General features: G+C 35.6%; 1 protein-coding gene across 5 annotated transcripts; it reads right to left on the reverse strand.

The window, feature by feature from the left end:
- Window positions 1-4784: 4784 nt before the first annotated feature.
- Window positions 4785-11022, reverse strand: LOC18434509 (uncharacterized). Of its 5 annotated transcripts, none has more exons than XM_088870188.1 (6): window positions 10890-11022; window positions 9226-9472; window positions 8823-8904; window positions 7055-7137; window positions 6714-6814; window positions 4785-5372 (listed from the first exon to the last, which is right to left on the reverse strand). In XM_088870188.1, coding segments are annotated over exons 2-6 (450 nt in total). In that variant the 5' UTR covers window positions 9409-9472; window positions 10890-11022; the 3' UTR covers window positions 4785-5371. The 5 variants fall into 5 exon arrangements, with proteins under 5 accessions (XP_088726314.1, XP_011623463.1, XP_088726313.1 ...); XM_011625161.3 differs by having other exon boundaries at window positions 6710-6814; XM_088870187.1 differs by lacking the exons at window positions 6714-6814; window positions 10890-11022 and adding exons at window positions 10350-10417; window positions 10600-10871.
- Window positions 11023-18532: the final 7510 nt, after the last annotated feature.

An 18532-nucleotide genomic window follows, 5' to 3' on the forward strand; every position in this document is an offset into this window, starting at 1 on the left:
CCTAAATGAGTTGCTGGTGAACTTACTGGAAATGCATGGCTTCACTGCATAAACCGATGAGACTCCTTGCAGAGAGAGAGAGAGAGAGAGAGAGAGAGAGGTGCCCTAACTGAATTGCTGCTCTAAATTATGTGCTGGCGAGAGAGAGAGAGCCTAAATGAGTTGATGGTGAACTTACTGGAAATGCAGGGCAGGGCTCGACCGTATGAACTGCTAAGACAGCAATTTTGAGCTTCTCCTCGAGGGTTACCAGTGAGCTAGACGCAGGTGCATCGTGTTCAGTGTCTTAAAAAGGAAAAGTATACAAAGTTACCATTTACTATTGGAAGGTTTTAATAATTCTTGTCCATCATATTTCAATTCAAGTGGTTGTAAGAGTGGTGTTCACTAGATTCGAAGGTCTAAAACAGAACTTATGAACTTTGTGACACGTCAAGCCATCCAATTTGAAATCTAATGGCAGAGAATAATTATGACCATATAACAAAAGTAAATGGCTTTATAGCATACAATCCTTTATGAAAATGTGGATATGTGATTTGAACTGGTTGCACACTGGTCTACAGTCGGAATGGCCGACGGGGTTAGTAAGCTTGACTTTGCCCATTCTTTTGTTGTAATTTCGAATTTTTGAATTTTTATTAAAAAAATTTTAGCAGGTTTAGGACTTTCAAATTAATTTTTTATATTAAATTCATAAAGACTTTTGGGGTGAATTGGTTGGTAGTTAGGGATCCAGACTAGTCACCTGCAAGTTCTAGTTCAAATTGGGAAAATTGATTATCTACTTGAAATTTTGAAAACCTATTCGAACTATTTAATATTTGATGAAATATGAGGGTTGAAATTACTTACAATTTCATTAAAAGGGGCAAAAAAATTACAAATTATAATTGAAGGTTTTGGTTTTGATTTTCTATATCGATAAGGTATATCTTCAAAAAAAAAGTCGAGCAAATTATGTATGAACACTTTGTAAGGGGGGGAGATCAATTACCAAATGTCAGTCATTTGTTTGAAATTACGAGCCCCATCTTTTTTTTTCCTTGCGGCATTTTTGGTTTTTTTTCAGGTGTTCTCTTGTTCGGCAATTTAAATACGAGATGGGGCAGTGTTAATTTTGAAAGCAAAAAAGCTGTCAAACATTTCAATTGCCCAACAGTTTTTCACATTTAAGTTTTTTAGTTTGACTGTTCTCTCTCTCTTCATGATAATTCGAGGAACCTAATATCGCAGAAGCAATGGTTTTCCTCCAGCCTGTCCACAGGCGAGCGTCCTAAACCCCACCACTGCAACCCTGGTCTGCATAAGCCTCACCGGCCAGTGTTCAGTGGAAGTTACCTCTGCAACTTTCAGTCGGCTTGAAGCCACATGGGATACCTTTTTGCGATAAGTAGTGTTTATTCCAGGGCCTCTGCAACTTTTTCCGTGAAATAAACCCGACAAGAAGGCTCTGTCTCTTTTCCTCTGCAACTTGTTTGGTCACCAAAGAAGATCTCAATTCTTAATACACCTTGAGTGCTTGAGTGAAACTTTCCATCAGCTCTATTCAAAGTGAACTAGTAAATCGTAGCTTCTTACTGGGCCTCTGCAATACTTTACAGTGAAGAAAAACCCTAATCTCACTAATCCCATTCTTTTCCCCAACTTGTAGAAAACCAATCATTAATTCTAGTTTCTTCCCATTCCTCTCTCCAAATTTTTTTGGCGAATTTTCCATCAAAAAATAGCCAGAAAACACCATGGGTGCCCCTTCATCAAGATCGTAGTCCAAAACCTAGCCCTCAAAATCCCAACCTCCAATTGAAAAAACCATTGTTTTTGTGAACAAGTAAAAAACTTAAATGAAGAAAGCTGTCTGGCAATTTAAACACCACACACCTCTTTTATGTTAAAAACTAACACTCTTCCTGTCCGGTATTTGAATTGCCGGATATCATAGCAATTTAAGGAAAAAAAAGAATGCCGCGTAAGGGGAGGGGAGGGGAGGGGAGGGGAGGGGAGGGGGGAAGGAGGTGGTGCTCTTAATTTTAGGCAAATGACTATCCATTTGAGAGAGTGTTCCTATGTAATTTGCTAAAAAATGTTTGAAAACTCTTCAATTGCCCCTATTTGGAGAAATCCTGACAATTGGAACTACTTTGATAATTTTATCTAACCGAATGGTAATTGGAGTTAAAACTACCAAAGTGCCTTTCCTTATTTTGGCTTTTCAACAATTAATAGGGGCAATTTAGAAATTTTTAATATTTTTTTTTAGGATGCACTTGATTGATATAAAGATTTAAAATTATATACTCATTTATAATTTATAATATTTTGACCACTCTGGCTATGTCCAGATACCAAACACTGTACGTAGCCTCTTAGTGGCACTTGAGGGAGATAGGTGACCAGCTCTTGCAAACGTCGAGTTCATATTCCATCGAAATTTGAATTTCAAAAGGCTTATGGACTCAGAGACCTACTTTGGTTTATTTTGGAGGCCGATTTAGTTTTCCCCATGGCATGTCACCACCATCTTGTCATCCATGGACACTGCCCGAAAACTGTATGGCTCGTTCTACGTTTGCAATCCGATGGCTATAGTGAATCAAAGAAAGGAATGACTCATAAAATCTCTTGTGTTTCCGCCTCGTAACACTTCGCACCTCTGGTTTAGATTTCGGAACGAAGAAAGACTCACCTACAGGGTAAAGATTTACATATGACTGCCGTTTTTGTCTTCCCAGTAGCAGTGACCCAGCACTGATTCCCATCAATATTAGCATGAGGTGGGCAATCTCACTATTGATTTCTTACCCCACATTGATCATTATTCAGTCTCCTACCTTCTTAGTATAACATATTGTATTTCTGCCACTGAACAGCTTTTTTTTACATTTCCTGTTCCTGAGAAAGGCCTCTGATAGACCTAGAATACACCCATTCATACATGAGATTAGGATGGCCACCTCTACTTGCTAGATTTTTTTCTTAACTTCATCATCATCATCATAGCGTTTACCCAATTAATTGGTAATTCGACTAGAGATTTTTCTGAACTTGTCAGACCTTAGTTTTACATTGTTTCTCCAAACCTCCTCATAACTCCTACTTCTTTCTCTTTCCTCCCTTCTTGCAGCCTCTTCGTGTTACTTCCTCTTGCATCTAACTCCATCCGACTTCCTACTTCTTCTTCCTCTGGTCCTACTCCCTACCTTGTGATTTACCATAGCTTGTAGTTCAACATTTGGCAAGTCATTGAATCTTCCAAGAACATTGAAGAAAAAGAGTTACATGAACAACCTGACTGTCCACATGCACATTATGCAATGACATCTTTTGGATCATATGTTGACTTTGAAATTCAATGGCACTGATAGAGGTGACCTAGGAATGGCCAACTAAGAAATTGCTAATTATAGTGTGCTTACCACTTTTTCATGTTATGGACAAGTTCTTTTTGTCCAATTTCATAAGTTGATACTTATGATAGTTGCTAGATACCACTTTTAATCAACATTTCTTTTTCTTTGTACACATATCATGGAGTAAACTGTTGGGTTGCAAAGCATCAAAACTTTTCTTTGTACACATATCATGGAGTAAACTGTTGGGTTGCAAAGCATCAAAACTTGGGGTCCCATGTAGTAGGGTATATAAGCTCAACACAAGAATCTAATAGAACAGGAATCATCCTAGACCAAGTACATACTAATACGAGGAAAGGGATGGGATGATATGCTATACACCACAAGGAGATTTCATATATGCGTCTATAAGATTCCAATAAAAAGAGCATGGGACATGAACATATGGCATCTTGTCTTTTTGGTGAGTAAAGGCTAAGATCAACATGGCATTTGCAAGATTTCCTACTTGTTTAATGGTACTTATTAGATCATTAAATCTTGGAAAATTGTCCCATGCTGGCTGGACCGCATGACTCCACATGCAGCCTAAAAAGTGTAAAGCACCCATCGGATGCAAGTCGGTTTTCCATCTAAAAATAATGGAAACTAAAGGTTCATATATTTTCTTACTAGAATTATTATTTTTAATTTTTAAAATTTACTTATTTTTTCATATTCATGAGATTACATGTCCTTAAAAACTAAGTCCAAAAATCCATCTCAAAAATAGATTTATTAATAAGCCCGCATTTCTACATACACGGGCTTGACAGCATAGAAACCGGGCCCTTAAATATTTGCAAGCATATATTTGGGAAATGTTTTTGTGCAGCTGCAGATGCAACTGGAATCCTTTGCACTCTTTCAATAAAAACAGACGGTGCAAGATGTGCCAGCACGGACATGATGCTAGCACATCTTGTACTATCCATTTACATGAACAGCACAAGGTCTGCATGCCATGTCAACACCCTTACCCTGTATATTTTGAAGTAAATTGGATTCCAACCCATCAAAGCTTGGGGTTGGTCTTGTCTTCTCAACTGTCAGTGAATCACGGCCAAGATCATAACTCATGGGAAAGTGCATACCTCATAATAGGTCATCAAATGTTGAATCAATCATTTGTGATATTATCATTAATCATACCTAAAGCATGAGAAATTTTCCTCTTAGAAATAATTCCACCCCAACTATGTGATTTCACATCTGACAGATTGGGGGCATTTGTAACATTTACGTCCCAAAAGTAATTGTTTCATGGTATACAATCACATAAAATATTAGCTTTCATCCTATACAATCCATAACTTACTCAACAAATTTAACCATGATCGAAGGATAAAAGCTTTTTCAAAGGCAAAACTAAAAGCCAATTTGAGAACAATGAGATATGAAACACAACTCTTTTAGGACAAACAAACTAAAAGTTAAGCTACATCACTATGCAGAAAAACAAAAAGGGCAAGGGATTCACATACTAATTACCCAATTGCATCCACTGACCAGGGTACAAAAAAAAAAATAGATTAACAACGATATGATAAGCCACATACAAATTTCCATAATAAAAGATTAATTATAACATCTATCCCCCTCGTTGCTTTTACTAAAACACCTTCACCGAAGGCTGTGTTGACTAATGGATCCAACATCCAAAATTAGAGGCTTTTTCAATTCCCAAAGCTCGTGCGAGAAATGCTGCCAAATTTTAGCGGCACAAGGCAGACATGCTAAATAATCAGTTGAGGGGGGTCAAGAGTTTGCGCCTGGGAGATAGATGCGATGGATGTTGTTGTTAGAGAGTTTTCGGCGACATTGAGGGCATTTTTTTTGGGCTTGGATGGCACTTGTTATGCAAGGCTTGCAAAAGAGGTGGCCACATACAGTTGAAGTCTCCTCCTTCATTGTGTCCATGCATATTGCACATGTTAGTTTCACCTCCACACTGGTGGATGCCAGCCCGCCTTTCTTCTTCTAATTACATAGAAAGTACAATATGCAAGAGAATTATAAGATATGATTATAAGACTCAAATCTGAGTCATTGTCTCTCTCTTCAAATAATGCAAGGGCAAGAGAGCAGTGCATGCTATCCAGAAAGAAAATGAATATTCAGTGGCAAAGGTATTGCATTAAAAATGGGGCAAAGATTAGATATTAAGATGAAGTATTATAGGGAAAATCAAAAGAAAGAGCAACGAGGCAACATAGAAAATACATTTCATCAATATAATCTACATTGATCACTTCAACAAGGACATCTCAGTCGTAATTTATACTCAAATCATAAGACAACAATTGTGCATTAAACCTACTTGAATCAAAAGGCTGCCACAGCAATGTGAAGAAGACGATAAGAGCATAACTTGATTTATCAGGGGGGCTGAACCGTAATCTAGAGCTCCATGCATGTGCCATAGCCCAGCTTACCCTCAGATTAAGCCAAGGAAAAAAAAAAAAGATACCAAAATGCACTTTGATTATGCAAATGCACTCCAAATACTATTTGACCAGAGTTCCTCAACAGCTAGGAATCCATCCTGTGATGATAAACAGGTTTCTAATCCTCGGGAAACTTATATCGGTTGACATGAAATGAAGCCCCCAATGGAGACAGGCTGAAGTTTATGGTCTAGTCAAACTAGTTTCCAAGAAAATATTCTAGTTGATTTTAAAAAATAAAAAAGGTTCTACTTAATTTTGACTGTATAGTACTAATATAAGAGGTGTTACTTCTACTTAATTTAGGCCCTTAATTATATTCACATCAAACCTCTATTGTAGCAATCCTTTTGTTTTTTCCTACTTGACAACTAGTTCATCAGTACGTGTAACAAAGTGTACAGCAATTTGAATCGAAGTTGAAACAAACAGATGTACACAAATAGCACTTAACCCAGAGTAGTTGACAATGCTTCTTTACTGACAACCCCTCCAGCAAAGAGTTCAACTGCCAACTCTAGGGCATTGCCATACTCATGCCCTTCGCCTCGTTGCATTCTACCATCAAAATGTATCCAAGTGGTTACAATGGTCTTCACCAGGACATGCCAATTAAAACGTACGTGAGACCATATTTCATCCTAACGTACCACGACCAGCACAAGATCTGGTCAAAGCACCGCACACCAACTCATGACAATTAAAGCACCGCACATCAACTGATCGCAATCATGTTAAAAATAGTATGGTAGACAAGACTAAATGCACAACAACATATAATCCGAAAGGACATGCCAACTTGATAGATTGATAGTGAGGTATAACTTTTCTTTGGATAAAGAGTAGGGTTAGGTGCATCCAAGGACGCACTTACTACAGTGAGTCCACCACTACCAAATCCATCTTGTAGGGGGATTTGGATTTTGGATCCAAAAATTTTACAGGCCTAACATCCTGGCCACCATGATCACGAATCTGAAAAATAAAAACATATTTTGAGCCTTAAAAATGGACTACTATGTACTTTTTCTAATCCATTTCAATTTTTCAAACCGTAGCAAACAAAAATGCTTAGAATAAATAATCTATAATACGATCACTATCGAACAATAATTGATTAAATTATCCACCAAAGAATGCAAAAAGTTTCCTATACAGAGCTAGATCGTGGTCAGTTTAATAAAACATATGCAGTGGAGAACATCTACTGCTTACCTTGACACATCTCAAATCGTCCTCTTCTCCATCATCACAAATACTAATTGCACGAGGTGGATTACCACTGTAACCACTGTGTCCTGCCAAAGTCTCAAGAAACAGAATTTGTCAAAACATAGAAAATTTTCCATTTCAAAAAATGGGAAAGAAAAAATGATAAGCATCACATTTACGAAAAGATTATTAGGAAGATTTCCAAGCTATTGATACAATGCTATTTCTTTAGAGTTCTCTTCAAGAACATGATAAATGGTGACTTTAGTAGCAGTATCTTAAATAATCTACTACTGAAGGCAGAGCATTACAAGCAATTTTTTACAAACAAATCTCCTGTGTAACTTGTCTTAAACAATAAGCACAGAAAATAAGGTTTTAAGCCTCTAGAATTGGGCATTTCTTAGTCTTTTTTTTTTTTTTAAGCAACACAGGCTCATTAGTACCCAAAAAAAAGCGAAGGCAATATGTCACCATATCCATGTTTGGTTTGTTTTGTCACCTTAAGGGCACATATGGTTTACGTGAAAATGTTTTCTAGAAAATATTTTCATGTGAAAAATTCCCTTATGTAGTTAGGTGTGAGAATATTTTCATATCAATTGGTCTTAGTGAATCTTTTCACACCAATTGGCAAATAATTGATGTAAAATATTCCCTCACTTAACCACATGAGAGAATTTATCATGTGAAAATGTTTTCTGGAAAATATTTTCACACGAACCAAACGTGCCATAAAGCTCAATTATGTGTATACTATGTTGGTTTAATTGAAACAGTTGATTAATCATAGTGGTAACAATCATAAGTAAAATGAAACCATGAGTTCTACAGTTTTAATCCTCTCTACCATCAATGGCAAACGCTTAACATAATCAGCCACAATATGTAAATTCTTTGTAAGCACCAAAATAACATAAAGGATTTCTAATGACAATGGCAGAAACATTGCAGATGAAATTCATCATAAGGCACATTTTGTGTTTAATTGAGTTCAATTTTTAAACTACTTCCATGTGAAAGATACATGGATCCAAGTGATTGAACATAACTGACAGGATCCTAGCCAATAAATGGTCGTATAACAGTGCAGTTGCCGTCCCAAGATCAAAACCAACAATTATTGAGGAACACTGAAGCACATCCATTCTCATCCATTAAAAAGAGCGATATAAACCTTTCCATATTACATATAAAGAGACCATCAAACCCTGAAGTTTGAGAACCTAAAAATTCCACAGCAGACATTTGGTTGCCCTAGTTAACCTTGGAATCGCAAAAAACTTGTTTGAGTAAGGAGCTGAAGCATAAATAAATATACCACTCATACACAGTGATTAAGAACTCCCTCGGACAGCCTCAGTCCACCCTAGTCACTTGGACCCATTTGGGAGCTGGGTCCTGATGACTAACACCAAAAAATGGGAGTGTGATCCCAGTTCTTAAATTGTATGGGTTTTAAATTGAGGAATTGTTCTAATCGGGTGGTCCGATTCGACTGAGTCGGCCTCTCTGACTAGGGCCTAAGAACCCGGCAAATCAAAGCCCAAGCCTGAATTTTTCTACACTGCTCATACATGTACCTAGATAACGTGAACGGTAGATAGGTAGAGAGATATGCATGCAAGTGTAGATAGATAGAGATCAAATATATAGATATGGATGAACGATGAGAGATAGGTGGATATACGTGGAACCATCACCTACAGTTTTAGCTAATGACAACTTCCGAATTATAGCACACAAAACCATCGATTACAAGTAAACTCACCTCCAAATCCAAGACGCAATTCTAAATCTTCATCTGTAATGATTGTGCCCCATGATGCCCCATGAAGTGATACACCCCTTGCCTGTGCAAAATGCACTCATAGAACAGAGATTAAGCCAAATGAAATGAAGACTCCCAGTAAAAGTTCTCTAGAAACAATTTCAAAGTAACATGTCACAACAGAAGAAAACAAGAAAATAGGAAAAAGACTTCAAAGAACCACTTATACATTAGACTTAAACCTTGGATTCAGTGGCTAGATATTTACACCTCATATGTGCTGCAATACATTCAATATATGAATTACTACAACCATGAGTAATATCGTACTGTACGAAGATTGAGTAGAGGAGATCACATGTGTGCACAAAAGATGAAAAATTGAAACTGCCACGATACATACCTCGGCAAAAGCCCTAGAAGTGGATATCTGGATTTCATCATCGTCGTCATCCTCGATGGTGATTGGATTAGGAAAGCTCAAAGAGCACCTAGTGGCCATTGTGCTCCTTTTGGGCAAAGTTGAAGGCCCTAATCTTAACTCAAGATCCTGATTTCTCTTTCTATTGGACCTCAATCTGTGCATAATGGGATCCCCCGTTTGCCTCCACAAAATGAAAAGAATATGCCTTGATACAAGGTCAATAAACCTGCACATATTTTCACAATTGGAAAGTATAAAGGTTTAATTGTATCAACAGAAGCACAGTTAATAAAATTAATGAAAAGACAGCAATGCAAAAATATAATATTGTGGGACATCACCTTAATGGTATTCAACTTGGAAAAAAATCATTGATTATAAAGAGCTAGATGCAAATGATCAACTTTCATGACAAAATAGATCTGATTTTTCATTCTTTCAATGGTGTCACATGACGCAGAAATTGAAAGTTCATTTAACTCTTTCAGAGCTTTGATATTTCAAGAAACACCAAACCATAGATATTCTTTGTGGAATCCCTTCTTGTTTACTACATCTTCATCATGAGTCCTTTTTGGTCAATTTATAACATTCTTCTTCTTGTATAACATCAGTTTTTTTTGTTGGGGTTTCTACATAACATTTCAAAAATAGTTCTCACTCTATTGTCATTTGTATTAATTTATAGCTCATAATGAATGACTTTCGGGTAGTCATGTTCTAAGTCATTTCCAAAAAATTTGTTGTGTGATTATGGCTTTAAGATGTTCTAAACTAAACAAATCCTCAGTGATAACATTCTACGACAGGGCACTAAGAGCAAAAACGTTCAAAACAACAGCAGAAGTAGAGATGGATAAAAAGCAAACATAACCTAATTAGCCAATCTCCATGGATAGAACAATCAATTGACAAAAATAGGATAATTAGTAGAACTACATCCTACCAATAAAACCAATAATAAATCAAATCAAACATGGAGGATCCAGCAAAAAACAGAGCAGACAATTCAATTTACTATTATAGCTACTGAATATTGAACATTGGATACACTAAAGATTATAATGAAGAAATAAATTTGATTCAAAACCCTAAAAATCAACCTTTCAAAACGATCAGTATCAAGAGAAAACCAGTCAAGATTTTAGCATGTGATCTCGATCTCCAACGACTGAACCCAGAAAACACCAAAACAAGATTCAAGTATGAGAATTCAGAAACCCTGATTTAGCCTAGTTTTCAAGCCAAAATAAAGCTTCAAAAAAGGCAAGCCATTAACGAATTCAGCCCTATTCACATGCATTATGAATGGCAAAACAAGAGAAAATGGACAAGAAAAAGAAAATGGGGTACCCTGTATCAGTCCCAATTGATTATTTATCTATGATAGAGAGAAAAAAGGTATCGAGAGAGAGAAATAGATTAACAAAGACATAAGCAACCATTAAAACACATTCACAAGAAGCAAAATTCAGTCTCTCGGCAATGAACATCACAAAGCCGCCATTTTTGACCAATTTCAGCCAAAAAGAAGCGATTTTGCACCGAATTATCCAATAGTTTCAACTGATTAAGGCAAAAAGAAACCCTAAGAAACATCAACAAAAAAAACCAGAGAAGACACCAGAGGAAAGGGGAAAAACCTGCGATGATTTCATGGATGGCTTTAGAGAGACAAAATGGGGGAGGCTTGGATCGAAGCAAGCGACACAAGGCGCTTTGATGAGAGAGAAGGCTAGAGAGAGCAGGCTAGAGATAGAAAGAGGAGGCGAGAATGAGAGGAGAGGGGGAGGGGGAGGGGATTAAATTAAACGGTAAATGGAATATAAAATTCGATAAACAGTCGATATCTGACGTTGCAGAGGGCTCCTACTGCGCCACCGCATGGTCCTTCCCTTTCTTTTGTTTTTTCACTTTTGTTAACGTTGCCATACATGGTACAAATACCATTTTTTCTCTCTCTAAAAATTATTTTAAAAAAATTTCTTTACAATTCACTTGCTTTCTTCTTTTTGTGTTTGTTAAATTTGCTAAACATGGGCATATATTCGTTTTCTCTCTAAACAATTCTTACATGCCCGGTGTTTTACGGGCTTTTCTCATTCTGTAATAAAACCATGCCGAGTTTCTCTCTCTAAAATTTCTCTCACTTATTTCTCTCTCTAAAATCTATCTCTCCTCTTTCTCTCTCTTGCATGCACCACTATGGTCTCTCCTCTCTGTCTCTCTCTATAAAATTAATGCCTAGTGTGTCTCTCCCCCCTCACTTCCTCTCCCTCTTTCTCTCTCTACAAGGCTCTCTCTCTCCCCTCTTTCTCTCTCTAACATGCAATCTTGCTAATGCCGAGTGCTAGGTTCTCTGCACAACTATCCAAATATAAGCAGGTAATTTATTTCTATTTATTGAAATCTCTTTTCCTCTCTCTCCTCCCAAGATTTGCCCAATTACAAATTTCTCTAAATTTGCCCTCATAAATGATACGGTTATATAGAAATTCCATTTATATAAAGAGAAAGTTTATATAAGGTTACAACCTTATATAAAGGAAAACTTTATATAAGGTTGATATTAAATTTTTATGGCAGTCTAAGATCTCATGTTAGGGAGGCAAGTTTTTGTGAGATTTTGGCAAATCACCTTGGAGATGCTGTTTCTTCCTACAATAGCCCACTGTTTTTCCGTGACATAAATGAAGCCGAGCTTAAGGCAGTTAAGAAAGGAGTGATAAGGCTATCTGTGGATCCGAGGTAGATTATCATCGAGGGTGACTCTGCCAATGTTATTAAATGGTATAAATATCCTAGCTCTATCTAGTGGCGTTGGATCTCTATTATGGATGAAATCTTTTTGGCAATTATAGGAAAAGAGGTCCAATTCTGCCATATTAATCACAAAAAAAATAGTGTTGTGGGATGCTTTAGCTCGGCCCGTAGTTAAACCCCTCTCTTCCCTTCCCTCTACTCTTGTTATTTTCTTTGCCCCCCTTCTTTTTTTTCTCTTTGTTACTCTCTTTGTAACAAAACATAACTCGGAGCCTTTGCTCTTTATTAATGAAAGTAAGTTAGTCCTAAAAAAAAAAAAAAAAAAAAAAAAGAAGAAAAAAACGGGAACTTTAAAATATAGAATTAAAGATGGGTTGCAACCTTAAAATATAGAATTAAAGTTTGCACCTCAAAAAATCCATTGGGAAAAAAAAAATGTGAAAAATCATTTAATTGATCATCTCCACATCGAGACGTATGAATATGAATAAAACTAAAAATATTTTGAGTCCTAAAAATAATACATCTAGACTGATCATTTTTTAGATTTTTATATGTTAATAAATCTACTAGATTTTAACTATTTTTGGAGTTTAAAATTTTTATTATTAGATATAAAATAAATCTTCAACTATTCTAAAAATTATTTACACCAAAATTACATACAATAAACTTTGAAGGTGCACCTTAATTCGATTGTTAAAGGGTTGCAACCTTATAGGAACCACACCCTTTATATAATCCCTAACATATATCTCCCAGTGCTAAAAAATCTCTCTGGACAAGAGAAAGAAATTTGAATAAAACACACTACTTAAAGAGCTACCTGCCAGCCAGGCCCTAGTTTAGGGCCGGTCCAAGCATGGTAAAGAGTAGGGGTGGCCATGGGCAGGTGGGCCAGCTTGGCCTTAAAACAAACTAGGGCTTGGGTTACAAAATGTAGCCCGATGACTGGGCCGACGTCAAGTCAAGACAAGCCCCACTCCATCTTTATTTTTTCATCGCTTTTTTATTGTTTTCTTTTAATTTTACTCGGTGTGGCCTGACCATGATAGGGCCAGACTTGGGCTTGGACCGGTCCTCAAGGGAATAGAGCGGGCTACGGCTAGAGGTGGCCTGACTTATTGCTAGCCCTAGCCAAGTTGGGGAGGGCGTAATAGACCTAAAAACTAAAAATAAAAAATTAAGGAATAAAGAGGTCCTAGCTAGGGACAAAGGCCCCGGCCTTGAGCCATGTTGGTCTGGCCCTTGGGGCACATTTGTAGCCCAAACCCTAATTTTCACCGTAGGGCCAACCAGGGCGGACCAAGCTGCGCAACCCGGTTACCAGCCCTACAAATTATGAGACAGAACTGCCCATTGAACATTTAAAGCTTGATTCGGCCATCAATTAAATTTGTGGAATTGGATTTTAAAAAGAAAAATAAAATAAAATAAAAATAATATATATATATATATATATATATAACATGTAATATATTAAAAATAAATATGCCAACTTTTTTTTGGCCAGTCGACTTGGTTAAAACCACTCACTCAAGCATTGACTTTGACTTTGACTATTTTTTACAAAATACAATTTTTATTTTAAATTAGACCAACTAAAGCACGAGTCGGCCATCCAATCAGTTGGACCGACAAGTTCAATTCGATCTTTATAAATTTATTAAGAACTTCATTGTGGGATTTCGCTTGATGATTGGTGGTCGATAAAGAGAGGTTTTTCAAAAAACGAGCCCAGACTTAATTAGTTAGCGCTTGACGATTTGCAACACTACATTTTAAGCTCAATTCCTACTTAGGATAAGGACCTCTCCCCTAAAAAGGTAGGGACCTCTCTCCTAAAAAAGGGAGGTTTTCCTTCTTTTGGTACTCGTGAACTAAAAGAAGGCCATACTAATTGGACTCGCATATAAATAAGGTAATAATATGATGGCTAATTTCTTGGTAAAAGGGGGGTAATCTTTAAATAGTCTTACTATTTGGAGCTATTAATTTTTTAATAATATGATGGCTAATTTCATGGTAAATTAAATAGTCTTACTATTTGGAGGCTGGAGCTACTAAATTTTTCTCTTTTATTAGACAATTATGTTATATGTAGGCACCTTCTCCACGCCCTGAATTTGGATTCATGAATGTAAAATTTTTTTTTGGTGCATTAAACATTAAATGGGCTTTTAGTATCCTGTTAAAAAGATCACAACATAATTTTATCATTCTTCTAAGAGAAAAGGCAAAAAATCCTTAAAATGGTTAAACTAATTGGCCAAATTACCAGAATACTCTCGTTTATTTAAGATTCCAAAACCAAGAACAGATTGAACATTTGCTAGCAAAATAACTTAGAAATTGAATATATTAACTATATACAAAAATATCACAATATAAGATTTTGAGCTGCGGTTATTACATGGATACATTAAATCGATTGAACCATACTTTTTATGTCCTTACCTAATATCATTAGAGTCATATTTGACTAATTTTTTCCCAAACTTTATAATTAATACAGCAACAATGTTTAGTCTGTTCACAACACAGAACGTAAGATAGATTTATTTGGAGCATACAATACAACAACAATATTAAACACAAGAACTACATTAGCAAATAACAAGAATGGAACCCATATATGGGATTATTATTGGAAGAAAAAAATAAAAATTGCCTTTAATATAGGATTGTTATTAACTAAAGCACAAAAATCCAAAAATTTAAAATAGTGGTCGATCCAAATTGTTATGTTGTATATACTAATGAAATGAAAAAAGTTGAAAAGGTGAAATTAATGAAATTTTTGTATAAAAAAAAAACAAAAACAAAATTCTTAAACAAATCCAAATATTTTCATCATGAATTCTTAGTTGCCTAAATCTTTAGTTGTCATTGAATCTCTCTCTATCTCTTTATAATGATACTATATGTTTAGAGGGGAAAAAAAGAATTTTTATTGGGTTACTATTTATCTAACTCCAACTATTATTTTGAGATATAGCGTTGTTTTGATGAATTATTTTTGGAAAATATATTGCATTTTTTAAGGGAACATATTGGTGAAAATTTTTAATGGAAGTTTTTATTAAATCAAGATATCTAATTTACTTCCAATTTAAGTGTTCATATCTCTAAACCCAAATCGAAAAATATTAAATCAATGAAGAAATAAAGTTATAGGGAATAAGTTCTTTTGAAAAGTTTTTTTGAAAACAAGCTAAAATAAATATTTATATCGGCAACATAAAAACAGCATGATTTTTTGAAGATCTTTTGAAAAACTTAGAATTGTTAACCGATTTTAAGAACTCCAAACTTTTCTTAAAAAGATCATGTTTTAAGTGGAAACTTGCTGACAACATTCCAACCTACACAGTTGAATAAATGTCGAACATCTGATTCCTTGTCAAACTCTCTCTAATGTAATAACAATCGGCAAACTCTCTCTCCCTATCATTCCGAGTCGAAACAAAGACGTATTAATCAATCATCCTCATATGATGCTTTTTAATATCTTTTTCACAATTAGCTGGCAGCAGGCCGGGCTAAGCCCAGCCCGAGCCCTATTTCCCCATGGAACTGGCTTGGGCTAGGCATGATCTGGTGCCAGGGTCACAACCATAAACCCGATCATGTTGTGGCTGAAATCCTAATTTTTTGTAATTAGGCCCCCTGATCAGGCCAGGCGGACTGCTCAACTCATTGTCGGCCCTGGACAAAAAAAAAAAGAAAAAAAGAAAAAAAGTAAGGACGTCAGTATAATCTGTCTCTCACAAATTTTCACTTCGAAGCATGCGGAATGATCACACAGGTGACAAATGCATTTGTACCATTACCATGAGGGCCGAGTCTAGGATAGTAATTTGTTTTAGCTTTATAAACAAGTAAACACAAAAAATAAGAAGTTATAAGCAAATAAAGAGCGAGAAAAACACAATAGGTAATAAGCAAGGAAAAAAAATAGGAAAGAAATAACGCAAAAATAACACCATGATTTTGTCGTTTGTCACGTGTGATTACATCTACACGCATGACAAAAGGCATCTTACTAATCATTAACAATATCCAGTCGAACAACCCTTAACACCATTGTTCCGACTGACATAACTTGTCATTCTTCATTCGTTTTGCTTTTGACAACAATTACTAAACACACCAGATAAAGATATGAGAGCAATGAAAAACCGATTCTCTCACTAAAAATAAGTTATCGTCCAAAATCTCTTTCCACCTGAAGCATGGATAAAACCGTTTCTCTCACTAGAAGCTCATTCTCTCTAGAGATTCATTCAAGTCTTCTCCTTCTCTGTGAAAGAGGCCCTTGATTCTCTCTCTCTCTCTCGTGAAAAGTCCATGTTTCCCATACGCTGACTGAAATAGGTTATGAATCCTATGACAAATAGAAAGCATTATCCCATTAAGAACTATATATATATCTTCCTTGATTTCATAAAAACAAGAGATTTCACAAACTAAAAAATAAGAATATCAATTAACATGAAAACTCGTAAATATCAATATTAATATCAAATCCCAATAATAAATGAGGCAATTTTCAATGTTACCGTATCCAACAAGAGAGCGTGAGAGAGAGGTGTGGCGATTGCAAAACCATATGATATGAGCATGTATTTTTGTGATAGAGTTTCGAGTAATTGGGTCAAATACATTTTTAATCCAATTTAATTTAGTACTTATATGAGCCAGGCATACATCAAAGGGAAAGGTTTCTATGCTTCCCCTACAATATAGAAGTTCTATCCTCCCCTACCATCCAGCTATCCAATTTTGATCAAGAGAGCCACTCACCGTTTGATCTTAGATCCGACGTCTTAAAGTTTTTTATTTTTATTTTTTTATACAAATTGTATGAATAAGAAATTTGGTACGTGCATATCTCATTTACGTGTAACTATAAAAAATATTAAAAATAATTTTTCGATAAAAAATAATGACCAAAATACCCCTTGAAACTTTCAGTAGTATTTTGGTCAATTTATTTTATTAAAAAAAAAATTATGCTTTTTGGTGTTAAAATATTTTATAGAAAAAAAAATTAAAAATAAAATAGTGTAGAGACGTAACATTGTGATTGGGGCAATCTTAGCCCTCCATTCAGAATGGACGGTTGGATAAGGGAGACGATAGAACTTCTATGTTGTAGGGAAAGCATAGAAAGCTTGCCCTACATCAAAAGCCTACTAAATAAGGTTGTTCGGATGTTGAAAAACTTTCCAATTGGTCATCTTGACCTTGTGATTGACAGATATGAAAAAAAAAGAAAGAATTTCAAGTCTTTGAAATAGTGCTTCTTGTAATAAATTATTTGGACGGTTCATTTTCAAATTTTCAAGCATTTATTTATCTGCTCTATTTGCTTTGACGTTGGAAAATCTTCCAATTGATCAACTCAACTTTTGAAATGTAAGGATATGAAATGATAATAAAGGATTTCATGTCCAAAAATAGTGCATCTTATATAACATATTATTTTGACCATTCGGTTTCAAAATTTTAAGCATGTATAGATCTGAATGATTCAGCCTTGATTCTCATATTAGGGGTATGAATAGAGTTTCAAATCATCGTAAGAGTCCCAAACAATGGAACTGCATCTTCTTTGGAGGTGCTTTTACTTTGATTATTTAAGGTTGATGTCTTATACAAACCTTACACTAGGAAAAGTATTTTCTCCCGTCAATTGATGGAATTTGAACTCGCAACAAAATTGGAGAAGCTAGTCGTGCAAGAATGCTCATCTAGATAATCCACATTGTGATCGATAATTAGGTGATCCATTCTAATTATTTCGAAAGAATTGAATGAGGAGCCGTATGAGGTGAAAATCTCATGTGCGGTTCTATAGAGTGATAGTAAGGGTGATTTATCTGTCAACTTTTCCACTATCACCCCCAAAAAACCAAATTCTGCCTTATATATGTTGAGGATTAATGTCTTGTATTATGAGAAAATATATTTGCCAAAGGTGGAGTAAAAAAGATGATTCCGGAGGGCTAGTAAAGGTTGAAGGGCTTGAGGCTTGGAGGAGTTGTCCTGCCAGGTGGACTTGGCCCTTGCAGGGGTCCGGGGGAAATTTTTTTATCCGTACATGGGGTATTTCGGTAATTTGTACCATCTATCTGACACTCTATAAATGTAGCGATAGGGGTTCTTTTTTTGGGTTAAAAGAAAAACACAGATTTTTTTGTAATCAGATAGAACAGAGAGGCATGAGGAAGAGAGCTATTGTAACTCTATTCTCCATTGCTAGTAAAAAAGATCTCATTTCCCGTAGACGTAGGCATGTTGTCGAACCATGTATCTCTTTACATTGTGGTTGGTTGTCTCTTTATTTTGTATTTGTTTATTCTTTCTTATTTTTTCGTGGATTGCTTTTAGGATTTTCTACAATATAAAGTTGTCAGAGTAACTGGTCTAGACAAAGCTAGTTCGATTGAGTTAGATTGGTTGGACTATTTTTCTAAATACAAAAGTTATTGTTATCCAGAGATACATATCGATACAA

The sequence above is a fragment of the Amborella trichopoda genome, chromosome 6 (genome assembly GCF_054954075.1).
Source record: "Amborella trichopoda isolate Santa Cruz 75 chromosome 6, AtrichopodaSantaCruz75HAP2 v2.0, whole genome shotgun sequence".
In the NCBI taxonomy this organism is placed as follows: Eukaryota; Viridiplantae; Streptophyta; class Magnoliopsida; order Amborellales; family Amborellaceae; genus Amborella; species Amborella trichopoda.